Here is a 27500-nt window from a genome sequence, read left to right on the forward strand (position 1 = left end):
GCCAGACAGGCCGAGCTCCAGGTCTAGACTGGGTTTTGTCAGTGGGAAGCGAGCGGCCTGGCGCTGTGTACCACTGGGATCCATCATCTCTAGATTGGGATCTGTAGCATCGGTAATTTGTGCTGGCGGGTACCGTTTCATCCCCTGTGTCGTGTGGGAAGGGACTGCAGATGCTGGTTTAAACCGAAGATGGACACAAAATGCTGGAGTAACTCAGAGGGACAGGCAGCGTCTCTGGAGAGAAGGAAGGGGTGACGTTTTCAAGATTCAAGATTCAAGAGAGTTTATAGTCATGTGTCCCTGATAAGACAATGAAATTCTTGCTTTGCTTCAGCATAGCAGAACATAGTAGGTCTGAAGAAGGGTTTCGGCCCGAAACGTTGCCTATTTCCTTCCCTGAGTCTGAAGAAGGGTTTCGGCCCGAAACGTTGCCTATTTCCTTCGCTCCATAGATGCTGCTGCACCCGCTGAGTTTCTCCAGCTTTTTTGTGTACCCTTCGATTCTCCAGCATCTGCAGTTCCCTCTTAAACAGAACATAGTAGGCATTGACTACAGAACAGATCAGTGTGTCCATATACCATTGTCTAAATATATACACACTTGAATAAATAAACTGATAAAAGTTCAAATAAACAGATAATGGGCTATTAATGTTCAGAGTTTTGTTTGAGTTGAGTTTAATAGCCTGATGGCTGTGGGGAAGTAGCTATTCCTGAACCTGGTTGTTGCAGCCTTCAGGCTCCTGTACCTTCTACCTGAAGGTAGCGGGGAGATGAGTGTGTGGCCAGGATGGTGTGGGTCCTTGATGATGCTGCCAGCCTTTTTGAGGCAGCGACTGCGATAGATCCCATCGAGACTGAAGATGGGTCTCGATAGCAAAACGTCGCCCATTCCTTCTCTCCAGCGACGCTGCCTGTCCTGCTGAGTTACTCCAGCATTTTGTGTTTGCCTCGACTGTGTTGTGCCTTCAGTGGGGCAACACTGGGCTTGGGGCTGGTGAGAATTATGCCGTCACCCCACAACACACTAGGGCACAGTCACGTGTGCATCGTTCTCATGAGGAGATAGTTGAGTCACCGATTGAAATCCTTGGGGATGATCAGCCATGATCACATTGAATGGCGGTGCTGGCTCGAAGGGCTGAATGGCCTACTCCTGCACCTATTGTCTATTGTCTATTGTAATGAAACTAATCATCATTCAATCTTCTTATCGAGTCCACACACACACAAGATTAGAAGTTGTTCAGCCAAAGCTGAACTCGCATCTCGGCATCTGCATACAGTGGTGTCTGTCTTGTCGGTTCCTGTGCGTGGTGGTGGAACGATTGGTGGAAACAGGGCTGCCCGCGATCGGCCGTGAACGCTCTTTCCTTGACCCCAATCCAGATATTGAAAAGTAGGTTAAAGAGGGAACTCCAGATGCTGGAAAATCGAAGGTAGACAGAAATGCTGGCAAAACTCAGCGGGTGAGGCAGCATCTATGGAGTGAAGGAATAGGCGACGTTTCGGGTCGAGACCCTTCCGGGTCTCGACCCGAAACGTCGACTATTCCTTCGCTCAATAGATGCTGCCTCACCCGCTGAGTTTCGCCAGCAATTTTGTCTGCCCTGGAAGGTTGGATCATAGAAACATAGAAACATAGAAATTAGGTGCAGGAGTAGGCCATTCGGCCCTTCGAGCCTGCACCGCCATTCAATATGATCATGGCTGATCATCCAACTCAGTATCCCGTACCTGCCTTCTCTCCATACCCCCTCATCCCCTTAGCCACAAGGGCCACATCTAACTCCCTCTTAAATATAGCCAATGAACTGGCCTCAACTACCCTCTGTGGCAGAGAGTTCCAGAGATTCACCACTCTCTGTGTGAAAAAAGTTCTTCTCATCTCAGTTTTAAAGGATTTCCTCCTTATCCTTAAGCTGTGACCCCTTGTCCTGGACTTCCCCAACATCCGGAACAATCTTCCTGCATCTAGCCTGTCCAACCCCTTAAGAATTTTGTAAGTTTCTATAAGATCCCCTCTCAATCTCCTAAATTCTAGAGAGTATAAACCAAGTCTATCCAGTCTTTCTTCATAAGACAGTCCTGACATCCCAGGAATCAGTCTGGTGAACCTTCTCTGCACTCCCTCTATGGCAATAATGTCCTTCCTCAGATTTGGAGACCAAAACTGTACGCAATACAGTCTGAGATCCAGGAAGAGCTGGCTAACAGGCTAGTTTGTGGAGAGAAGCAGAGAGTGGTGGAAGGGTAACTTTCGGACTGGAAGCCTGCGATGAGTGGTGGGGCCTGGGGGGGGGGGGGGGGGGGGGGGGGGGGGGGGGGGGGGGGGGGGGGGGGGGGGGGGGGGGGGGTCGGTGCTGGGCCTGTTGTTTGTGGTTTATATCAACGATGGAACAAGGCATGATTGGGGAGTTTGCAGATTGCACCAAGGCATTGGCATCGAAGACAGTGAAGTTAACAGTTAACATAGAGAGATAAAGGCTCGCGATCAGCTGGGCTAATGGGCTGAAGAGTGGCCAATGCTGTTTAATGCAGATGATGTTGGTCAACAGCGGAGCAAGATGGGCCACTCGACGAAAAAGACGCAGTGCGGTCATGGGCAGATTCACGGGTAATTTTCAGCCCCATTTCCGTAACCGGCTTCCGTCTCCGCACCAAAGATCCCATCGGATACTAGTGCGGAGACGGAAGCCGGTTACAGAAACATCCTCGTAAAAATAAAAGTTATTTGGGAAAAATATTCTCCTCATTTTCAGAATTATAATTTATTAGCACAAACTGTTCCCCCGCAAGGTTAATTACACGTCGGGTCGGGTCGGGTCGGGTCGGGTTACTGAAATGGGTGAAAAAAAAGGCCCACGTTCCGCTCTGTTTCGCACTACACGTCAGCCCATTGCATTTCGCAGGAGTGGTCTATCTTGCTCCACTGTAGGGTCTTTGGTCAATAGTGTGGTGAGTAAGATTTTTTGATACATTGGCCATCATTCAGGGAACTGATTGCAGAAGGTGGGATGTTATGTTGCAGTTGCACAAGACGTTGGTGAGGTCACATTTGGCGTTAGACAAAAAATGCTGGAGTAACTCAGCGGGTGAGGCAGCATCTATGGAGCGAAGGAAATAGGCGACGTTTCGGGTCGAGACCCTACTGCAGACTTCACATTTGGAGTAGCGTTTTTCTGTTTTGGTCACCTGTTGTTGAGCTGAGAAGAGCACAGAGAAGATTTATGAGGATGTTGCCAGGTCATAAGGGCCTGAGCCACAGGGAGAGGTTGGGCAGACTAGGACTCTATTCCTTGGAGGGTGATCTTATAGAGGTGTATGATTTCAAGAGGGGAATAGATAAGGTGAATGCACAGAGGCTTTTACCCAGAGTAGGTGAATCAATGACCAGAGTACCTGTTTAAGGAGAGAGCCCAAAATTTGATAGAAACCTGAAGAATACATTTTTCACTCAGAGGATGGTGGGTATATAGAATGAGCTGCCAAAGGAGGTAGTTGAGGCAGGCACTATCACGACATTTGAAAGACAATACAATAGACAATAGGTGCAGGAGTAGAGGCCATTCGGCCCTTCCAACCAGCACCGCCATTCAACGTGATCATGGCTGATCATCCCCAATCAGTACCCTGTTCCTGCCTTCTCCCCATATCCCCTGACTCCGCTATTTTTAAGAGCCCTATCTAGCTCCCTCTTGAAAGCATCCTGAGAACCTGCCTCCACCGCCCTCTGAGGCAGAGAATTCCACAGACTCACCACTCTCTGTGAGAAAAAGTGTTTCCTCGTCTCCGTTCTAAATGGCTTACTCCTTATTCTTAAACTGTGTGGTCCCTGGTTCTGGACTCCCCCCAACATCGGGAACATGTTTCCTGCCTCTAGCCTGTCCAAGCCCTTAACAATATTGTATGTTTCAATGAGATGCCCTCTCATCCTTCTAAACTCCAGAGTGTACAGGCCCAGCCGCTCCATTCTCTCAGCATATGACAGTCCCGCCATCCCGGGAATTAACCTTGTAAACCTACGCTGCACCCCCTCAATAGCAAGAATGTCCTTTCTCAAATTAGGGGACCAAAACTGCACACAATACTCCAGGTGTGGTCTCACTAGGGCTCTGTACAACTGCAGAAGGACCTCTTTGCTCCTATATTCGATTCCTCTTGTTGTAAAGGCCAACATGCCATTCGCTTTCTTCGCTGCCTGCTGTACCTGCATGCTTTTGGACAGGTACACGGATAGGAAAGGTTTAATGGGATAAGGGCCAAAGCATGCAAATGGGGCATGTTGGGCTGAAGGGCCTGTTTACGTGCAGTGTGATTCTGGCTCTGTGATTATCCGCTGAATTTGGAATCTACAATGTGTTTACGTTGGAAGGACTATGAGTGAGGAGGTCATCCAAAGTTATAGCTAATAAACAGATCCTTATGCAGAGTGGTATTTATTGAAGGGCGGTCGGTGAGAGACCATTGTGCTTTATTCCACATCTTGGATGTGAAGCACAGGGAACTCGGTGTAACAAGGAACAGTTGAGGTGTAGCGGCAGCAGGGCAAACACAGCAGGGGATGTGATGGTTAGATGAGATGAAATATGTCACTTGTGTGAAACATGCATGTTGGGACCAATGGGTTTTGGCTTCCGTCAATGTGCCCATTGTGAAATGTAAACAATAGCCACACTGCACTTCACTGAGAACAGAACTTAACTAAACTTTGGAAAAATTCTCTCTGCACTTCTGGCAGTTTGAGATGGGAATAATAAGCCAGCTAGGAAGCACAATCAAAGGGCTTTTGATTCAGTTCTGAGGGAAAAGTTGGTGACAAAGTTAAGTTGGCAAGGGGGGGGGGGGGGGATCGAGAAGTGGAATGATGAATTTCTCCTTGTGTTAGGATTTGGATGTTCTTGAGTAGCCGTGTGGATGGTGTCCCAGATCTGCTCATCCTTTGCATAGCCAGTGCGTTACCACCAACTCGCTCCTTCCTCAGTCTGACACCTGGGTCCTGACCCGAATAGTCCACCAACCATTCCCTCCGCAGATGCCGCCTGACCCACTGTGTACCTCCAGCACTGTGTGTTTTGCACAGGATGCCAGCATCTGTAGTCTCTTGTGGCTCAACCCGATGGCCCCGGCCCTTTGCTCTTCTCATACAGTCATAAGGAATAGTAGAATTAGGCCATTCGGCCCATCAAGTCCACTCCACCATTCAATCATGGCTGACCTATCTCTCCCTCGCAACCCCATTCTCCTGCCTTCTCCCCATAACCTCTGACACCCGTATTAATCAAGAATCTATCTATTTATGCCTTAAAAATGACTTGGTCTCAGCAGCCTTCTGTGGCAAAGAATTCCACACAAGGAGAAGGTACAAACTCTGCCTGTACGGAGTTTGCACGTTCTCCCTTCGACCTGTGTGGGTTTTCTCCAAGATCTTCAGTTTCCTCCCACACTCCAAAGATGTACAGGCTTGGTGTATGTGTAAAAATTGTCCATAGCGTGTGTAGGATAGTGTTAGTGTGCGGGGATCGCTGGTCGGTGCGGACTCGATGGGCCGAAGGGCCTGTTTCCGTGCCGTATCACTAAACTAAACTAAGCTTCTGTCTCTGGAGAGTGAGGGCACCGGCCCTCTGGTCCTCCATTCTTGCCTCTCTCTCTCAATGGGCCCTTACCTCTGCCTCACCTTGCCCTTGTGTGTCCCCCGCCCCCCCTGAGCAAGGGTGTACGCATGAACTTAACATGGCTATACAGCATTGTCCCAGGTTGGAACGGGTGCTTTGGGATGAGGCAGGATGGTAAATTATTAATATCCATTAAAAATAGTTCACAGTAGCTTTGTATCTCTGGCCTGAGGGGATCTCGTGGGTGGGTGGGTGGGTGCCTGAGCGGGAGGGAGGGCCAGTGGCATCCACGTTAGCTTCTCATCTCCTTGCTGTTCCAATAACTGGATCAGGGGTTGACTTGCGATTGTTGAATGTTCAGTTGAAGCCGGTTTCGAACTTGCTATCTCTCCCCATATCTCCTCCTGCCCCCCCTTCCCTCTCCCTCCTCCCCCCCCCTCTCCCTCCTCCCCCTCCCCTCCCCTCCCTCCTCCCCCCCCTCCTCTCCTCTCTCCCCCCCTCTCCCCCCTGCCTCCCCCCCCACCTCTCTCCCCCTCTCCCCTGCCCACCCTTCTCCTCTCTCCTCTGCCCCTCCCCCCCCCCACTCTCCCCCACCTCTATTGCCTGCCCTCTCTCCTCTGTGCTCTCTCACTCTCTCTCTCCCTCTCCCCCCCTTCCTCTCTGCTCCCCACCCTCTCTCCCCCCCCCGACTCCCCACCTCTATCGCCTGCTCCCCTCTTTCTCTCCTCTGTGCTCTCACTCTCTCTCTCCCTCTCCCCCCCCCCTTCCTCTCCCTCTCCCCCCACTTCCCCCCCCCCCCCTCCCCCTTCCTCCCCCAACTCGCCCATTCCAGTCTCCGCTCTCTGTCCCACCCCTCCCTGCCTTCTCTAATCCCGCCCCTCTCCCCCTCAGTCTGGGCCCCTAATTGAACATTTCGTTTCCCTGCCGAATAAAGTGGGGCTGTTTGAATTTTTCGGAGAAACCTTGTGATTGGCGCTTTTTTTAATATTTTTGCGTTGTTCCTGGAAGGGCAGACTTCCCATCTGTAAATAATGACGGGGCCTGAATGAAAATTTACATACAAATTCCTGCGCCTCTTGTTGTGTGAGGCTGGGCCTGAACGAACAGGCCCTGGGCTGGGCTAGGCCTCTGTGCAGAGGGCCCTGTCTCTGCTGAAAAACCCAGCCCCAGTAAATATTCTGTCCGCCAAATATCCTGATTGTATTAAAAAAAAATGAATATGTAAACCTGTTTGCATCGCAGCTAGCGATGAAAATTGGGGTGGGAGTTGACACGAGATGTGGCTGCTTCATTCCTGAGAAATACAGACCCCACTTTCCTTTCTGACACCGACCGATGTCTGATACATTCTTGTTCCATGCCAGTCGTTGCCTGTGAAACTCTACTCCCATGGGAATTAGTGCCTGGAGAGCTGTTCTCCATGAGTTAATGCCAGCTGATCTACAGCCTGGTGAAGGCACTGCAGATGCTGGTTTAAACCGAAGGTAGACACAAGATGCTGGAGTAACTCAGCGGAACAGGCAGCATCTCTGGAGAGAAGGAAGGGGGTGACCTTTTGGGTCTCAACCCTTCTTCAAATGAGGGTCTCAGCCCGTTCCTTCTCCCCAGAGATGCTGCCTGGCTGGCTGAGTTACTCCAGCATACATAGATACATAGAAAATAGGTGCAGGAGGAGGCCATTCGGCCCTTCGAGCCAGCACCGCCATTCATTGTGATCATGGCTGATCGTCCCCAATCAATAACCCATGCCTGCCTTCTCCCCATATCTCTTGACTCCACCAGCCCCTAGAGCTCTATCTAACTCTCTCTTAAATCCATCCAGTGATTTGGCCTCCACTGACCTCTGTGGCAGGGAATTCCACAAATTCACAACTCTCTGGGTGAATTTTTTTTCTCACCTCAGTCCTAAATGACCACCCCTTTATTCTAAGACTGTGTGGCCCCTGGTTCTGGACTCGCCCAACATTGGGAACATTTTTCCTGCATCTAGCTTGTCCAGTCCCTTTATAATTTAATATGTTTCTATAAGATCCCCCCTCTGCAGTTTGTGTCCATCCCGGTAAGTCAGTGTTCACTGCGAGACTTGGCGATCGTTTCCACAGAGCCCCTTCGCTCAGTCTGATGTGATCCCTCGGTTTGTATCCAAGCACAGACTCACCGACAATTTCATCAAACACTGTATCTCCAAACTAACGCTCGGCCCAGCTAGGTCTGCTGGATCTCCCGGTTGCGAAACACTTTAACTCCCATTCTCATTCCCACACTGACCTTTGTGTCTTGGGCCTCCTCCAGAGTGAAGCCAAGCATAAATTGGAGGAACAGCGCATCATATTTTGCTTGGGCAGCTGACAACCCAGCTGTATGAATATTGATTTCACTAACTTCATGTTCCCCTTGCATCCCTCCTCTCTGCATCCCCTCCCCCACTCTAGTCGTCCTGTGAAGCTTCACTGACTGTTAACTCGTTATCACCTTTCCAAACAATGGTCCATTGTGGACTCCACCTTTGCTTGCTCATCCTTAAGGGCCTGTCCCACCTGGCGATTTTTTTTTTCGATGACTGCCGGGGTCATATAGAACCGTCACCTATTCCCTTTCTCCAGAGATGCTGCCTGACCCACTCAGTTACTCCAGCATTTTGTGTCTCTCTTCGGTGTAAACCAGCATCTGCAGTTCCTTCCAACGCCTTAAAAATCCCGACAGATTCAGAACTACTTCTCCATATGTATTCGACCAAGATCCAAAGTAATTGAACATCAAATTATTCTGCATTTCCAGAGAAAAGATTCTGGGTTTGTTCGGACTAGTGTGTTTGGTGTTGGGTATCTTGTTATCTCCTTGTATTAGGAGTACGCCAGGGCGTTTTTCTGGACATTGCCAGTATGGGGGGTTTAAGCTGTCGTGGTGGCTTGAGGTACACAATATCAATGGCCATGCCTTGCGCTGCACAGGAGATTTATCTGCCCAATATTGAGAGTTCTCAACAGCAACGGGGAATGAAACTAGCAAGCGAGAAAGCTAAGCGTAGAGATTGTCAGAGATTACACCACCCCTGCCTCACAGCGCCAGAGACTCGCGTTTGATCTTGACTGCGGCTGCTGTCTGTACCGAGTTTGTACGTTCTCCCTGTGACCACGTGGGTTTTCTCCGGGTGCTTTCGTTTCTTCCCACATTCCAAAGACGTGCAGGTTTGTAGGTTAATTGGCTTCGGTAAATTGTAAAATTGTTCCAAGTGTGTGTAACATCGTGTAATACCCCCGCCCCACGGTACGAGTTCATTCCAAGAGCTCTCCCGAATTTAAAAAAAAATCAAACTCGTGGTAAGCACGGAGAATGAAAGTAGCGGGTACGTCGGAGCTCGGGGACGTCTCTTAGCGGCTCGTAGCGCTAACGGCAGGTACTCGGGAAGACTCGCTAACGCAGGTAAGCTCGGGAAGACTCGCTAACGGCAGGTAAGCTCGGGAAGACTCGTGAAGATTTTTCAACATGATGATAAATGTCCACGAGAGCCCCGAGTACCGACGAGTGGCCATTACCTTAAATCTCCGAGTTCGAATCAGGGCAAACTCGGGAGAACTCTTGGAATTAACTTGTACAGTGGGACAGGGCTTTTAGCATTTGGAGATTTCGCTGGTCGGCGCGGACTCGTTGGGCCGAAGGGCCAGTTTGGGAGCTTTATCGCTGAAGCCCAAAGTCTTTGCCACTTCAGTCCTAATTCAGGGAAGTGGTGGCTTATTCTCGGACATGGTTCTGTACTGGTTTACTGCTCCCTGTCACTGCCCAGCAATTCCCCGGTTGATCCATTCAAAGGCCACTTAACACACGAATAAAGAGCAGAAGTCGACAGCTCCTTCCCTAGAGCTGCCCTGCAGTTTAATAAGATCACGACTGATCTGATTGCAACCTCCACTCTGCATTCCCAACGCCCCGGGTCATTTTCTCACCCCCTTGGTGATCGAGAATGATTCCACTTCTGTTTTAAATATATTCAGTGAACAAAATGAGTCCTCACCTCCACCCTATTACATGGGTAGCCCTGTATATTGCAACAATGATTCCCACAGGAGGCAATATTCTCTCCACCCTCACCCTCTCAAGATTCCCCCAGGATCTGATATGTTTAATCAGCAGACACAATCTACTGCTTTATCCTGTAAGGGCACAAATTGCTGGAGTAACTCAGCAGGTCAGGCAGCCTCTGGATAGGTGACTTTGGACTTTGGAGATACAGTGGAAACAGGCCCTTCGGCCCACCGAGTCCGTGCCCACCAGATCGCCTCGTAACACTAACACTGCCCTACACACACTAGGGACAATTTACAATTTTTACCGAAGCCAATAAACCTAGAAAACCTGCACGTCTTTGTTCAGATTCAGATTCAGATTCAGATTCAATTTTAATTGTCATTGTCAGTGTACAGTACAGAGACAACGAAATGCATTTAGCATCTCCCTTGAAGAGCGACATAGCAAACGATTTGAATAAAAAAATAATAAGTGTCCGGGGGGGTGGGTGATTGGCAGTCACCGAGGTACGTTGTTGAGTAGAGTGACAGCCGCCGGAAAGAAGCTGTTCCTCGACCTGCTGGTTCGGCAACGGAGAGACCTGTAGCGCCTCCCGGATGGTAGGAGGGTAAACAGTCCATGGTTGGGGTGAGAGCAGTCCTTGGCGTGTTTGGACAAAACTGGAGTGCCTGGGGAAAGCCCACGCAGTCACGGGGAGAACGTACAAACTCCGTACAGACAGCGCCCCTAGCCAGGATCGAACCCGGGTCTCTGGCGCTGTGAAGCAGGAACTCTACCGCTGCGCCATCGTTCCGCCCTAATTCAGTCTGACGAAGGGAATCGACCTGAATCGTCACCTGTCCACGTTCTCCAGAGGCGCTGTCCGACATGTTGGGTTACTCCAGCACTTGTGACCCTTCTGTGTGCTAACCAGTATCGGCAGCTCTTTGTGCTAACGTGCCCTAAACCTGGTACAAGGAGTTGATGTCTGAGAACGGCAGTCAGAATGAGACGGAAAGAACTGCAGATGCTGGTTTAAATCGAAGATAGACACAAAATGCTGGAGTCACTCAGCGGGACAGGCAGCATCCCTGGAGAGAAGGAATGGGTGATGTTTCGGGTCGTGTCCCTTGTTCAGACTGATGTCGGGAGTGGGTGGCACAGAGATGGAATGTAGTCGGAGACAGTAAGACTGGCGGGAGAACTGGGAAGGGGAAGGGGATGGAGGGGGAATGCAAGGGCTACTTGAAGTTCGACAAGTCGACGTACGTACCACTGCCAAATCAAAATAGACAATAGACAATAGGTGCAGGAGTAGGCCATTCGGCCCTTCGAGCCAGCACCGCCATTCAATGTGATCATGACTGATCATCCCCAATCAGTACCCCGTTCCTGCCTTCTCCCCATATCCCCTGACTCTGCTATTTTTAAGAGCCCTATCTAGCTCTCTCGTGAAAGCATCCAGAGAACCTGCCTCCACCGCCCTCTGAGGCAGAGAATTCCACAGACTCACCACTCTCTGTGAGAAAAAGTGTTTCCTCGTCTCCGTTCTAAATGGCTTTACCCCTTATTCTTAAACTGTGGCCCCTGGTTCTGGACTCCCCCAACATCGGGAACACGTTTCCTGCCTCTAGCCTGTCCAAGCCCTTAACAATCTTATATGTTTCAATGAGATACCCTCTCGTCCTTCTAAACTCCAGAGTGTGCAAGCCCAGCTTTTCCATTCTCTCAGCATATGACAGTCCCGCCAACCCGGGAATTAACCTTGTAAACCTGTAAGTATTGCGTACAGTTTTGGTCTCCTAATCTGAGGAAAGACATTCTTGCCATAGAGGGAGTACAGGGACGGTTCACCGGGCTGATTCCTGGGATGGCAGGACTTTCATACGATGAAGAAAGACTGGATAGACTCGGCTTGTACACGCTAGAATTTAGAAGATTGAGGGGGGATCTTATAGAAACTTGCAAAATTCTTAAGGGGTTGGACAGGCTAGATGCAGGAAGATTGTTCCCGATGTTGGGGAAGTCCAGAACTAGGGGTCACAGTCTAAGGATAAGGGGGAAATCTTTTAGGACCGAGATGAGAAAATCATTTTTTACACAGAGGGTGGTGAATCTGTGGAATTCTCTGCCATAGAAGGTAGTTGAGGCCAGTTCATTGGCTATAATTTTAGATGGGGCCCTTGTGGCTAAAGGGATCAGGGGATATGGAGAGAAGGCAGGGATGGGATACTGAGTTGGATGATCAGCCATGATCATATCGAATGGCGGTGCAGGCTCGATGGGCCGAATGGCCTACTCCTGCACCTATTTTCTATGTTTCTATGTTATAACCTACGCTGCACTCCCTCAACAGCAAGAATATGTGGTGCCGTTTCTTGTCAGAGTGAGAAGATGGTTGTTACTGAATCTACAGCAGACCATTGGTAGCAAAGATCATTGCTACAGCTGTTTGGGGAGGTTTAAGTGTGTCGGAGGGCAGGCTCAGGAGCTCCCCCTACCAGACGATCAGTTGACAGGAGTTTGGTTACATCTCGGGGTCGGATGCAGACAGGGTCACTCATTCATGTTTCTGTTTTTGTTTTCGCAGACCAGTGAGTACCCAGCACACTGCGGGAGGAAGGAGAATGCTTTACTATCCGGCTCTCTCATCGCTCACCGCCTGCTTTCCAACTGCATAAGAAACTGCCTGATTGGAGTATCTTCAGTAAGGATCTTAAATAGATTAAAGTTAAACTCATTAAAGAAGGTGGGGAATTTATAATCAGGTGTTCTGATAGGGAACTGTGGATGCAGTGCGATGTCTTTTACCAGTCTGACACCACATTAAATAGGATCATTCTGGGACAGACACAGGTTGCAGGAGTAACTCAGCGGGTCAGGCAGCATCTCTGGATAGAAGGAATGGGTGATGTTTAGTTTAGTTTAGAGATACAGCACGGAAACAGGCCCTACGGCCCACCGAGTCCGCACCGACCAGCGATCCCCGCACACTAACACTATCCTGCACACACTAGGGACAAATCACAAAATGTGTAAGAAAGAACTGCAGATGCTGGTATAAATCGAAGGCAGACACAAAATGCTGGAGTAACTCAGCGGGTCAGGCAGAATCTCCGGAGAGAAGGAACGGGTGACGTTTCAGGTCGAGACTGATGTCAGGGGAGGGGGTGGGACGGGACAAAAATCGAGTTACACATTTACCAAGCCAATTAACCTTCAAACCTGCACATCCCTGGAGTTTCAGCCCTAAACGTTGCCTAATTCCTTCGCTCCATAGATGCTGCTGCACCCGCTGAGTTCCTCCAGCACTTTTATCTACCTTCGATTTTCCAGCATCTGCAGTTCCTTCTTAAACAATTTTGTAGGTTAAATGGCTTGCTATTTATGTAAATTATCTGTGTGTGTGTGTGTGTGTGTGTGTGTGTGTGTGTGTGTGTGTGTGTATATGTGTGTGTGTGTGTGTGTGTGTGTGTATATATGTGTGTATGTGTGTGTCTATATGTGTGTGTGTGTGTGTGTGTGTGTGTGTGTGTGTGTGTGTGTGCGTCTGTATGTGTGTGTGTGTGTGTGTGTGTGTGCGTGCGTCTATATATGTGTGTGTGTGTGTGTGTGTGTGTGTGTGTGTGTGTGCGTGCGTCTATATGTGTGTGTGTGTGTGCGTGCGTGTGTGCGTGCATGTGTGTGTGTGTGTGTGTGTGTGTGCGTGTGTCAGTGTTAATGTGCGGGGATCGCTGATCGTCACAGAGCCTGTTTCCACGCTGTACCTCTAAATGGATATAAACTAAGCTAAGCTGCTGAATGCAACACATCTAAACAGGTGGAAATCCACTTGGTGCTGCCTGTCCCCAGTGCCCAGCCTTTACGCCGTTTGAATGCTTCAATTGCTCTTCACCAGAGCAGTGACTAGCAACATTTAGTCAAGTGGCAGTGTTGTGAACACATCGGCATTCAGAGATGCAGCATGTGGGATTATTGTGTCATTTCCTCCCAATTGCATTTGTGGGAACGAAACAAATTGTCTGGCCCTCTCTAGTTTGTCATATTAGCCGGCATGCAGTCCGTGACGGTCATTGTCTGTCTGTGCCCCAGACACAAGGCTGGGAGAACCTCACTTGTGAAACTTTAGATATCGTTGGTCCAAAGTGGTAGAATAATAGAAATCTGCAGTTGCCCATTTGGCCTGGTGAGCTCAGATTGACCAAAAACAAACTCATTTGTATGATGTGACTTTAAGGTTCTTGCCCTGTGGTTCTGCAGCTGGCAGCTTCTCGTGTTCACTATTTGCAACGCTGTACTGTCAACTTTCAAACACGGTGGCGCAGCGGTAGAGTTGCTGCCTTACAGCGCTCGTAGCGCCAGAGACCCGGGTTCGAACCCGACTACGGGTGCTGTCTGTACGGAGCTTGTACGTTCCTCCCCGTGGCCTGCGTGGGTTTTCCCCGAGACCCCCGAGATCTCCGGTTTCCTCCCACACTCCAAAGACGTACAGGTTTGTAGGTTGATTGGCGTGGTATAAATGTAAATTGTCCCCAGTGTGTGTAGGATTGTGTCACTGTGCGGGGATCGCTGGTCGGGGCGGACTCGGTGGGCCTGTTTCCGCGCTGTATCTCTAAACTAAACTAAACTGGTCAAATCATATGAGCAACAGATGAGGTCATGGAATGCATTTGAGACGGTTCCTGGAAGAATATTTAGTGAACCCATTCAGTGAAGCGGCTATTTTAGGATGTGTAATAAAACAGGATTAATTGGTCACCTCAGTAAAGGAATCTCCATTGGTGTTGGTTTATTGATGTCACGTGTTGCTGTAAGATACAGTCTCATCAGGCTCCAGCGTGCCGTACTTGAGTACAATCAAACCATCGGCCAGCTCAACAGGTAGTGCCAATGGAAACCATGCATCGTTGATTATTACAGGTATCAGAAGTAATGGGGAGAAGGCAGGAGAATGGGGTCAGGAGGGAGAGATAGATCAGCCAGGATTGAATGGCGGAGCAGACTCGATGGGCCGAATGGCCTCATTTTACTCCTATTCCTTATGACCTTATAGTTGTGGGCATCACAGTGGCGCAGCAGTAGAGTTGCTCTGGAGATCCGGGTTCGATCCCAACTACGGGTGATGTCTGTACGGAGTTTTCCCGTGACCCTGGGTTTTCTCCCCACGCTCCAAAGACGTGCGGATTTGTTGGCTAATTGGTGATCGCTGGTCGGCACGGACTCGGTGGGCCGAAGGGTCTGTTCCCGTGCTGTTTCTCTAAAGTCTCAATTGCAGGATGGAGTGTTATAGCTGCAGATAAAGTGCAGGTAAAGAAAAGTGCAAGGTCTGCACGAGGTAGACTGGAGGATCGGGAATATACCCTTAGCTTGTGAGAGCTCTGTTGATGAGACTGACAGTGGCTGTTCTTGAATCTGGCAGTATGTGCTTGCAAGCTTTAATATCTGCTGCCTAATGAGAAGCAGGAAAAGACCAATTATGTTGATAGAAGATGTTGGGATAAAGTTGGAATCCATTATTAATGGAAATGATAAATCTTGGTGCTTAACAAGTATAACATGATTAGATGCTGCTAACAAATACAGGGCGGCCCGGTGGCACAGCGGTATTGTAGCGGCCTTACAGCCGGGGCAGCCCCAGAGAGCTGGGTTCAAATCCCACTATGGGTGGTGTCTGTACGCAGTTTGTACATTCTCCCCGTGACCTCGTAGCTTTTCTACCTACACTCCAAAGACATTCAGGTTTCTAGGTTAATTGTTTTGGTATGTGTAAAAATTCTCCCGAATGTGTGCGTGTAGGGTAGTGTTAATGAGTGGGGATCGCTGGTCGGCACGGACTCGAAGGGCCGAAGGGACTGTTTCCACGCTGTATCTGCAAAGCAAAGTAAACATGGTTTTATGAAAGTGAAACGGTTTTTAACATGTTGGCCTGCCTTGTAGATTTGACTGGCAGGATGGACTCGCTAGAATTTAGAACATTGAGGGGGGATCTTATAGAAACTTACAAAGTTCTTAAGGGGTTGGACAAGCTAGATGCAGGAAGATTGTTCCCGATGTTGGGGAAGTCCAGGACAAGGGGCCATAGTTTAAGGATAAGGGGGAAATCTTTTAGGACCGAGATGAGGAAAACTTTTTTCACACAGAGAGTGGTGAATCTCTGGAATTCTCTGCCGCAGAAGGTAGTTGAGGCCACAGTTCATTGGCTATATTTAAGAGGGAGTTAGATGTGGCCCTTGTGGCTAAAGGAATCAGGGGGTATGGAGTGAAGGCAGGTACGGGATACTGAGTTGGATGATCAGCCATGATCATATTGAATGGCGGTGCAGGCTCGAAGGGCCGAATGGCTTATTCCTGCACCTATTTTCTATGTTTCTACGTTTCTAAAGGGGAGCAGATAGATGTATGTTGTGTACACAAAAAAGCTGGAGAAACTCAGTGGGTGCAGCAGCATCTATGGAGCGAAGGAAATAGGCAACATTTCGTCCCGAAACCTTTCTTCAGACCCGTTTTTGTTTCTGGTTTACCTAAGACAGGGGTGGGGAACCTGCGGCCTTTGAGGCCATTAAGCGCGGCCTTTTGAATGAATCCAAATTTTGTAGAACAAATCCTTTTATTTTTATTAATATGTTTTTGTTCGTCTTTTATTATTTTTATTTTAATCTTAAAATGAACGTATTTAAAATACCAAAGAGTAAAAGAAGATTCAACTAAATAATCCTCCCCGACTGACAGCCACAATTAAAACATTAGTAAGTCACGAGGGCTATTTTAACAAAATAATGTACATTTTGAAGTATATCTAATTGAGGTTTCTTGGATGCGGCCTTATTAGATTACAGCTAACTTAATGCGGCATTCCAACTTGAAAATGTTCCCCACGTCTGGTCTAAGACCTTCATTAAGGTGTCACAGACAGGATTGGTTGCCACACAACACTACAACTGATAACATAAAAACATAGAAACATAGAAAATAGGTGCAGGAGTAGAGGCCATTCGGCCCTTCAAGCCTGCACCGCCATTCAATATGATCATGGCTGATCATCCAACTCAGTATCCTGTACCTGCCTTCTCTCCATACCCCCTAATCCCTTTAGCCACATCTAACTCGCTCTTAAATATAGCCAACGAACTGTGGCCTCAACTACCTTCTGTGGCAGATAATTCCACAGAATCACCACTCTGTGTAAAAAATGTTTACCTCATCTCGGTCCGAAAAGATTTCCCCCTTATCCTTAAGCCCTGTGTATGTGACAATGTGTGTATGTGACAAATAAACTTGACTTGACTTGACTTGACTTAAGCTGTGACCCCTTGTCCAGGACTTCCCCAACATTGGGAACAATCTTCCTGCATCTAGCCTGTCCAACCCCTTAAGAGTTTTGTAAGTTTGTATAAGATCCCCCCTCAATCTTCTAAATTCTAGCGTGTACAAACCGAGTCTATCCAGTCTGGATATTGAGAATAACTATTTCCATGACTAGTCCATAGAAGAATCAGTCTGAAGAAGGGCCCCAACCTGAAACAGCCACCTATTCATGTTATCCAGAGATACTGCCCGACCCAACGAGCTACACCAGCACACTCCAGTCTTTTCTTTTCCCATGAATAGGGGAGGGTTGGTTAACAGGAGAGAATACAAAGAATAAACGAGGTCACCAAGTTGTAAACTTTTAAGTGGTATCTTTGCCTCAGGGGCCATTGTTTGGGACCTCAGCCTTTTTACACCCCATATAAATGATGTAAATGAAGGGAGCCACGCATAATGTGTGAATGTTTGCAGAACTGCTAAGTTTTAGTTGTTGAGGTAATTTATGAGCAGTGCACAAAGAGACTCTAGGCGGTTTGAAACGGTCCGAGATGCTTGTGGGCAAAAAGGTAAATATAATTAGGTGGGGGTTATTTTTTGGGAGGGCAAAAATGCTGGAGAAACTCAGTGGGTGCAGCAGCATCTATGGAGCGAAGGAAATAGGCAACGTTTCGGGCCGAAACCGAAGGTTTCGGGCCGAAACGTTGCCTATTTCCTTCGCTCCATAGATGTTTCGGCCCGAAACGTTGCCTATTTCCTTCGCTCCATAGATGTTTTGGCCCGAAACGTTGCCTATTTCCTTCGCTCCATAGATGTTTCGGCCCGAAACGTTGCCTATTTCCTTCGCTCCATAGATGTTTTCGGCCCGAAACGTTGCCTATTTCCTTCGCTCCATAGATGTTTCCATAGATGTTTTGTCCCGAAACGTTGCCTATTTCCTTCGCTCCATAGATGCTGCTGCACCCGCTGAGTTTCTCCAGCATTTTTGTCTACCTTCGATTTTCCAGCATCTGCAGTTCCTTCTTAAAAATGTTTCGGGAGGAAGTATAGAAAAACGAGATTGCTTAAATGACACGAGACGGCGAAGTCTGTGGGAAGGAACTGCAGGTGGTGCTGGTTTAAACCGAAGATAGACACACAAAATGCTGGAGTAACTCAGCGGGACAGGCAGCATCTCTGGAGAGAAGGAACGGGTGACGTTTCGGGTCGAGACCCTTCTTTGTGACGTTTGTGTTGGCGTTTGGAGATTAGAAGACAATCAGACGCATTGTACAAGACTCGGAAAAATTTCCAAGCCAGTTTGGCAAGTGACTTTGAAGGCAAATGGAATGTTGGCCTTGACTGGGACTGGATGGACGGTGCGATGAAGTAAATATTGCTGCAACTCAGAGGTTTCTTGGCTCCGGGTTATGTTTCTGGCGCCAGGTGATATTTGTGGTGGATTTTATTTTTTGCTCTTTAATTTGACGTCCCTCTCTCTCTCTCCTCTCTCTCTCCCTCTCTCCCCCTCAGTGAGCGCAGGAGATGAGAGAGTACCGGCAACAGGAGCAGGCTGACCCTCAGCGGGTTCCCTCCGTGCCACAGGAGCTCCCCATCCTGGAGCAGTTCGGTTGTCAGAAGAAAAACAAGAAGGAGAAGACTCGGCTGGCCGACAGCAAAATGTTGGCCGGTTCGCAGAAGCCAGCTCGGGCCCAGAAGAACTCGAGCCCCAACAAGCACTTAAAGAGCCCGGGCTCTCCGGGCATGATGTCCCACAGCCCCAGCACACTTCATTCAAGCTGCTCCAAGCCCCGCGGTCTGAAGAGCCCACCGCTGGCCGACACACAAAGGTATTTAAACTCTTGCCCTGACCATTTCCTGGGCTTCATAGACTCATACAGCATGGAAACAGGCCCAACTTGCCTAAACTGACCAACATGTCCCATCTACACTGGTCCCACCTACCTGCATTTGCCCCCAGTGTTGGAGAATCGAAGGTTACACAAAAAAGCCCAGCCTCCCTCTGGACAGGCAACTTTTCGGGCCGAAACCCTTCTTCAGACTGATCGGGGGGGTGGGTGTACCTGGGGGTGGGAGGAGACAGCATGACTAACAAAAGTGTCGAGAAGCCCCCGGGGTGCAGACTTTGGCTGTTCCTCCAATTTGCCCCCATTTCCTACACCTTTCCCACTAGTACCTGTACCTGTAAGTGCTGAAGAACCCGAAACGTGCCTATTTCCTTCGCTCCATAGATGCTGCTGCACCTGCTGAGCTTCTCCAGCACTTTTGTCTACCGACAATAAACAAAACTGAAGAGCCAATGCAGGGTGTTTGGAATAAAGGCCCCCGCTAATTTGCGGGTACTCGATAGAAGTTTGATTAATATTAGCTGTGAAATTTGACACCCTTTAAAACTTTTCCCCCATGAATTTGCAAGTTTTGAACCAAGATACCAGCGACATGATCTGATGAGGAGGACATGTTTGCGCTATCTGCTATCTGGACAGATTGCTTGATTTGACACAGCTGCAGATTTTTGCAAACAGAGGCATATTTGGCAGTTGTGGGTCTTGTGTTTGCTGTGTACTGTTCGCCACCCTCCAGATCCATCGGCATGAAGAGCAGTGGCACGGTGGTGCAGCGGTAGAGTTGCTGCCTCACAGGGTGCTGTCTGTACGGAGTTTGCACGTTCTCCCCGTGATCTTCGGTTTCCTCCCACACTCCAAAGACGTGCAGGTTTGTAGGTTAATTGTCTTTGTATAAATTAACCATATAACCATATAACAATTACAGCACGGAAACAGGCCATCTCGGCCCTTCTAGTCCGTGCCAAACACGTATTCTCCCCTAGTCCCATCTACCTGCACTCAGGACAAGGGGTCACAGCTTAAGGATAAGGGGGAAATCCTTTAAAACCGAGATGAGAAGAACTTTTTTCACACAGGGAGTGGTGAATCTCTGGAACTCTCTGCCACAGAGGGTAGTCGAGGCCAGTTCATTGGCTATAGTTAAGAGGGAGTTGGATGTGGCCCTTGTGGCTAAGGGGATCAGAGGGTATGGAGAGAAGGCAGGTACGGGATACTGAGTTGGATGATCAGCCATGATCATATTGAATGGCGGTGCAGGCTCGAAGGGCCGAATGGCCTACTCCTGCACCTAATTTCTATGTTTCTATGACCATAACCCTCCATTCCTTTCCCGTCCATATACCTATCCAATTTATTTTTAAATGATAAAATCGAACCTGCCTCCACCACCTTCACTGGAAGCTCATTCCACACAGCCACCACTCTCTGAGTAAAGAAGTTCCCCCTCATGTTACCCCTAAACTTCTGTCCCTTAATTCTCATGTCATGTCCTCTTGTTTGAATCTTCCCTACTCAGTGGGAAAAGCTTATCCACGTCAACTCTGTCTATCCCTGTCTATCTTGTCCCAGGGTTGTGCAGAATAGTGTTAATATGCGGGGATTGCTGGTCGGTCTGAACTCGGTGGGCTGAAGGGCCTGTTTCCATGCTGTATCTCTAAAACTAAAACTAACATTAAAATCCCCCGGGACTTACATGGGTTTTCTCCAGGATCGCCGGTTTCTTCCCACACTCACTCCAAAGATGTGCAGGTTTGTAGTTTAATTGACTTGGTATAAATGTTACATTATCTCTGGTATGTGTAGGATAGTGTTAGTATATGGGAGATCGCTGGCCATCCAGAACTCGGTGGGCTGAAGGATCTGTTACCCGCGCTGTATTTTGAAACTAAACGTTTCTGGGCAGGGAGGAACTGCAGATGCTGGTTTAAATCGAAGGTAGACACAAAATACCGGAGTAACTCAGCGGGACAGGCAGCATCTCTGGCGAGAAGGAATGGGTGACGTTTTTGGGTCTGAAGAAGGGTCTCGGCCTATTGAAACATATAAGATTATTAAGGGCTTGGACACACTGGAGGCAGGAAACATGTTCCTGATGTTGGGGGAGTCCAGAACCAGGGGCCACACAGTTTAAGAATAAGGAGTAAGCCATTTAGAACGGAGACGAGGAAACACTTTTTCTCACAGAGAGTGGTGAGTTTGTGGAAGGGCCTCAGAGGGCCAGGTTCTCTGGATGCTTTCAAGAGAGAGAAACCCTTTTTCTCACAGAGGGTATGGTGAGGCAGGTGGAATACTGAGTTGGCCTCAGAAGCATGTTCTCTGGATGGCTTTGCAGGCTCGAAGGGCCGAGAGAGCTAATTTCTATGTTTCTATGCTCTTAAAACTAGCGGAGTCAGGGGATATGGGGAGAAGGCAGGAACGCGGTACTGATTGGGGATGATCAGCCATGATCGCATTGAATGGCGGTGCTGGCTCGAAGGGCTGAATGGCCTCTACTCCTGCACCTATTGTCTGTTGTCTATTGTCATTACAAGGCATCACAGTGAACAGGCTAGTGTTGACAATCTGGTGACGGCGGGGGCAGCAGCAGCATGAAGCTGAACATTGTATTCCCAGCACAGCCTGACTATGACGGGCCAGAAATGTCGCTTAGTAATTAGACTAATATGAGCGGATGTGTTGGTTCTCACGAGCCAGACTGAACGACACATCCGGGCTGAAGTGTGTTTGTGCCACTGAATTAGTGCAAGTGCAGCTGAACACTAGTGAACACACCAGAGAATGCACAGCCGCGAGGGTTTACAACACAGCTGGGGTGGAGTGAGTGAGGGGCATGTGTCAGCACAGCTGGATTATGGTGCACAGCTGGTTTTAGACTCGCTGAGTCACAACCTGTCGCATACTACTGTGTTTCTTAAACCAAAAATAAATGTATTGAATTGTTTACAACCATCATATTTACAAATTAAACAATGCCAACTCACCCAACACCGTAACACTCTTCATACTAAATATTAAATAACAATTTTACAATCTAATCCATATAGCAATTTGATTAGTGCAACTGTCTGGGGTTATGGGGAGAAGGCAGGAGAATGGGGGGGGTGAGAGGGCGAGATTGAATGGCGGAGTAGAGTTGATGGGCCGAATGGCCTGATGCTGCTCCTATCACTTATGAAGTTATGAATCCCAACCAAGGATGCATCCAACCCCCCCCGGCAGGTCCGGGAATTCCCCCCGGGTTGTCCGTGTGGTGAGAGTCTACGGGCTAACGGCAGTGCTGCTTGTCAATAACGAACGGCACCATTGTCAGTGCAGACACGAAAAGCTGGAGTAACTCCAGCGGCTCAGACAGCATCTCTGGAGAAAAGTAACAGGTGACGTGTTTCAGGTAGAGACCCCGAAACGTCACCCACTCCCATCCCTCCAGAGACCCTCCTGCCTGTCCCGCTGAGTTACTCCAGCTTGTTGTGTCTATCTTCGGTTTAAACCACCGTCTGCAGTTCTTTCTGACACACTACTGTCACAGCAGCTGGGCCGGATTGAACAGAGTGGCGGCACAGCTGGACGATATGGAACTGATTTCAGCACATCTGGCCGGCAAACACACCCGCTGCAGCACTGTGGACCCAGCAGTGTCTATATCGGTCAAACCTGTACAGCCAGCAGGGGTGAACAGAATAGTGGCAGCACAGCTGGACTGTTGTGGACAGGTAGTGTTAGAACAGCTGGATTATTGTGAACAGGTAGTGTCAGAACAGCTGGATTATTGTGAACAGGTGTTGTCAGAACAGCTGGATTATTGTGAACAGGTGGTGTCAGAACAGCTGGATTATTGTGAACAGGTGTTGTCAGAACAGCTGGATTATTGTGAACAGGTGGTGTCAGAACAGCTGGATTATTGTGAACAGGTGGTGTCAGAACAGCTGGATTATTGTGAACAGGTGATGTCAGAACAGCTGGATTATTGTGAACAGGTAGTTTAGTTTCAAGATACAGTACGGAAACAGGCCCTTCGGCCCACCGAGTCCGCACCGACCAGCGATCCCCGCACACTAACACCATCCTGCACCAGGAACAATTTAAACATTTATGCCAAGCCAATTAATTTACAAACCCGGATGTCTTTAGAGTGTGGGAGGAAGCCGAAGTTCTGGGAGAAAACCTACGCAGAGAATGTACAAACTCCGTACAGGCAAGCGTGCGTGGACAGGATCGAACCTGGGTCCCTGGCGCTGTAAGCGCTGTAAGGCAGCAACTCTACCGCTGCGCCACCACAGTGTCAGACGGTGTCATAGCAGTTGGGTTAATTTGGTCAACAAGAGAGCGTTAAAAACAGCTGGACTATTGTGAGGAGATTGTGTCAGGACAGCTGGACTGGGGAAAGAAGACCACTGTTTGTGCATCTGGGCCTGAGTGAACAAGGCAGCGGGAGTCCCGCCCAGTGCTGGAGCCAGTGTCAATACATCTCCACTACAGTAAGCAGCCAAGTTTCAATAATGTTGTTTGGTAGTAAATAGAGAACTGTCACTAGACCTGTGATGACAGTGAACATGTACAACTCTCTTTCATTGACAATGTTATGGACCAGGACAGCAAGCCCTAGGGTTGGTGCATGTAATGGACAAGGACAGCAAGCCCTAGGGATGGTGCCGGCTGGCAGAGACGACAAAACGGAAACTTATGACACGCATTGGTTGGTTTTAAAACTATCATTCAATAAAACTTAAATTGTGATTTTAAAAATAAATAAATAAAGGATTTAAGAAAGAGTTAGATAGAGTTCTAGGGGCTAGTGGAGTCAGGGGATATGGGGAGAAGGCAGGCACGGGTTATTGATTGGGGACGATCAGCCATGATCACAATGAATGGCGGTGCTGGCTCGTAGGGCCGAATGGCCTCCTCCTGCACCTATTTTCTTTGTTTCTATGTATTGGGAGCTAATGGCAGGAGACCCATCAACAGTATAAAGCCTACGGAGGTGCTTACAACAATAATTAGGAAAGTTAAGAGGGGTGATGATGTATCACTGGCAGACAGGTTTGGGGTAAATTCAAAGGCATTCTATAGGCATACTAAGGGCAAAGGAATGGTCAGGGATAAATTCAAGATCGATTCAAGATTCAATTTAATTGTCATTTGGACCCCTTGAGGTCCAAACGAAATGACGTTTCTGCAGCCATACATTACAAACAAATAGACCCAAGACACAACATAATTTACATAAACATCCATCACATCGCTGTGATGGAAGGCCAAAAAAACTTATCTCTCCACTGCACAAATTGAGGTCAGTTTAGGTTTATACTTGTCGCGAGTCTCCAGTGGGTGAATGGTTGTGGACACATTGGTTGTGTTCTGCCATCAAGGATTGAATGGAGAAGAGTACAGTACAGGAACGGGCCATTCGGCCCATAATGTAACAATAGACAACAGGTGCAGGAGTAGAGGCCATTTTGCCCCTCGAGCCAGCACCGCCATTCAATGTGATCATGGCTGATCATCCCCAATCAGTACCCCGTTCCTGCCCATATCCCTGACTCCGCTATTTTTAAGAGCCCTATCTAGCTCTCTCTTGAAAGCATCCAGAGAACCGGCCTCCACCGCCCTCTGAGGCAGAGAATTCCACAGACTTACCACTCTCTGTGAGAAAAAGTGTTTCCTCGTCTCCGTTCTAAATGGCTTACCCCTTATTCTTAAACTGTGTGGCCCCTGGTTCTGGACTCCCCCAACATCGGGAACATGTTTCCTGCCTCTAGTGTGTCCAAACCCTGAACAATCTTCAATATGTTTCATAGTGGGTATGTAGCATACAAACACACACACACACTAGGGACAATTGACAATGGTACCAAGGCCGATTAAACCTACAAACCTGCACGTCTCTAGAGTGGGGGAGAAAACCGGCGCAGGTCACGGGGAGAGCGTAAAATCTCCGCGCAGATAGCACCCGTAGTCAGGATGGAACGCGGGTCTCTGGCGCTGTGAGGCAGCAACTCCACCGCCCTGCCACCATGCTGCCCCTTCAGTGCTCTGCCCTCACCAGTTTCAGATGTACAAGGTTCCCGAGTGTGTGGGTGGAGCCTCCACTCGTCATTGTGGGGAATTTCACCAGCGGTAATACAGCTAAATGTTTTCAGTGAGGTGACGCTTTCACTTCCAAGTCGAGCCGGCTGTTGCCGCTGATGTCACCCTGGTCTAAATGCCACTCATGGATTTAGCTGTTTCCTTTCACCCATTTTGGACTATTCTATGCCCCCAGCTTCCCCCTCCAGCCCCAGTTAGTTTTAGCTTAGTGTCACGTGTACCGAGGTACAGTGAAAAGCTTTCGTTGATTGCACCAGTCAGCAGAAAGACAAATGGCACAATGGCCTTCATAGCAAGAGGAGTTAAGTCTAGGAGCAAAAAGGTCCTTCTGCAGTTGTACAGGGACCCAGTGAGATCACACCTGGAGTATTGTGTGCAGTTTTGGTCTCCAAATCTGAGGAAGGACATTCTTGCTATTGAGGGAGTGCAGCGTAGGTTTATAAGGTTAATTCCCAGGATGGCGGGACTGTCATATCTTGATAGAATGGAGTGGCTAGGCTTGTATATACTGGAAATTAGAAGGATGAAAGGGCATCTTATTGAAACATATGATTATTAAGAGATTGGACACGCTAGAGGCAGGAAACAGGGTTTGTCTCCGATGTTGGGGGAGTCCAGAACTAGGGGCCACAGTTCAAGAATAAGGGGTAGGCCATTTCAAACGGAGACGAGGAAAAACTTTTTCATCAATAGAGTTGTGAGTCTGTGGAATTCTCTGCCTCAGAAGGCAGCAGAGGCCAATTATCTGGATGCTTTCAAGAGAGTTAGATAGAGCTCTTAAAAATAGCGGAGTCAAGGGATATGGGGAGAAGGCAGGAACGGGGTACTGATTGGGGATGATCAGCCATGATCATAATGAATGGCGCTGCTGGCTCGAAGGGCCGAATGGCCTACTCCTGAACCTATTGTCTGTATTAAAACATAATTACGATCGAGGCATTTACAGTGTGTAAATACATCATGTTCAAGAAGGAATTGCAGATGCTGGAAAATCGAAGGTAGACAAAAATGCTGGAGAAACTCAGCGGGCGCGGCAGCATCTATGGAGCGAAGGAAATAGGCAACGTTTCGGGACGAAACGTTGCCTATTTCCTTCGCTCCATAGATGCTGCCGCACCTGCTGAGTTTCTCCAGCATATCTGTCTACATGGAAATACATCATCCTTCCTTCAGTGGGTTAAACAATTGACATCTGAAGCTGAGAGGAAATGAGAAGGGGTCCGGCCCGAAACGTTGCCTATTTCCTTCGCTCCATAGATGCTGCTGCACCCGCTGAATTTCTCCAGCTTTTTTGTGTAACCTTCGATTCTCCAGCATCTGCAGTTCCCTCTTAAACACAGGAAATGAGAAGTATTGGCTTGATTGAATTGGAACAGACTCTGGCTTCATTGTGGCTGGGCAGAGGGAGAGATGTTTAGAGAGACTTCACAGGCACAATGGCGATGGTAGGAGCCTCTGCTGCTTGGCTCCATGGTTGTGGTGTGTGTGTGTGTGTGTGTGGGGGTTGTGGGACAGTCCATTGTGGACTCCCTGTAGTTTCAGCTGTGCCGACTGAACCAGTGGGGCTGGGACTAGTTGCAGCTGCCGCTCGCTGCCCCCTTGCCCTGGGGTTTCCCCCCGCGATGAATCGTCATCACTTAGCAACATTACAAAGAATTAAGCTTGTCTCAACCCTCTCTCCCCGCAACGTCAGCATCTGCCGGAACTTCCCCCCCGCTCACCACATCCGTCTTGGGGAAGAAGTATCTTTCTTACATCTGAATCTTTTGCCCTTCCCCGTCTCATAGAAACATAGAACATTAACTGTGGGGGATCACTTCCCCAACTCTATTGCAGGAAGAAGCGCAGCGGTAGAGTTGCTGCCTCACAGCGCCAGAGACCCGGATTCTATCCTGACCACGGGCGCTGTCTGTTGGGAGTTTGCACGCTCTCCCCATGACCCACGTGGGTTTACTCCGGGTGCTCCGGTTTCCTCCCACACTCCAAAGACGTGCAGGATTTGTGGCTTTAATTGGCTTCGGTAAAATTGTCAATTGTTCCCAGAGTGAAGCACATTAGTGCTAATGGACATAGAAACATAGAAAACAGGTGCAGGAGTAGAGGCCATTCGGCCCTTCGAGCCTGCACCATTCGCCATTCAATGTGATCATGGCTGATCATCCAACTCAGTATCCTGTACCTGCCTTCTCTCCATACCCCCTGATCCCTTTAGCCACAAAGGCCACATCTAACTCTCTCTTAAATATAGCCAATGAACTGTGGCTTCAACTACCCTCAGTGGCAGAGAATTCCACAGATTCACCACTCTCTGTGTAAACACTCTCTGTCTCATAGAACCTCTGCCGCTCTCACTTCAAGTCCGTGCCCCGTAGTATTTGATTTTTCCATCCTTGGCGGGAGAAATGTCCCGACTGCCTATCCTACCCACGCCTGGCAGAATTTTATATACTTCTAGCAGGTTGCCCCTCAGGGGAAGGGTCGGCAAAGTTTGGAGGAATGTAGGCTCGGTTTGGCGAGATCTAGAAGCAAAGAACTTCAGGTGGACACACAAAATGCTGGAGCAACTCAGTGGGACAGGCAGCATCTCTGGAGAGAAGGAATGGGTGACGTTTCGCGTTGAGACCCTTGTATTAAATGCCACTAA

General features: G+C 48.7%; 1 protein-coding gene across 2 annotated transcripts in view; it reads left to right on the top strand.

Annotated features, from left to right (window-relative positions):
* The window catches only part of bcl9l (bcl9 like), a 130644-nt gene that overhangs the window by 71916 nt on the left and 31228 nt on the right, over positions 1-27500 (top strand). For both annotated transcript variants that reach the window (XM_055660574.1, XM_055660576.1), the window contains exons 2-3: positions 12211-12327; positions 18438-18754. In XM_055660574.1, coding sequence (XP_055516549.1) covers positions 18450-18754 — 305 coding nt within the window. In that variant the 5' untranslated portion in view covers positions 12211-12327; positions 18438-18449. The remainder of the gene's footprint in view (positions 1-12210; positions 12328-18437; positions 18755-27500) is intronic.

The sequence above is a fragment of the Leucoraja erinacea genome, chromosome 32 (assembly GCF_028641065.1).
Source record: "Leucoraja erinacea ecotype New England chromosome 32, Leri_hhj_1, whole genome shotgun sequence".
NCBI classification, from domain to species: domain Eukaryota; kingdom Metazoa; phylum Chordata; class Chondrichthyes; order Rajiformes; family Rajidae; genus Leucoraja; species Leucoraja erinaceus.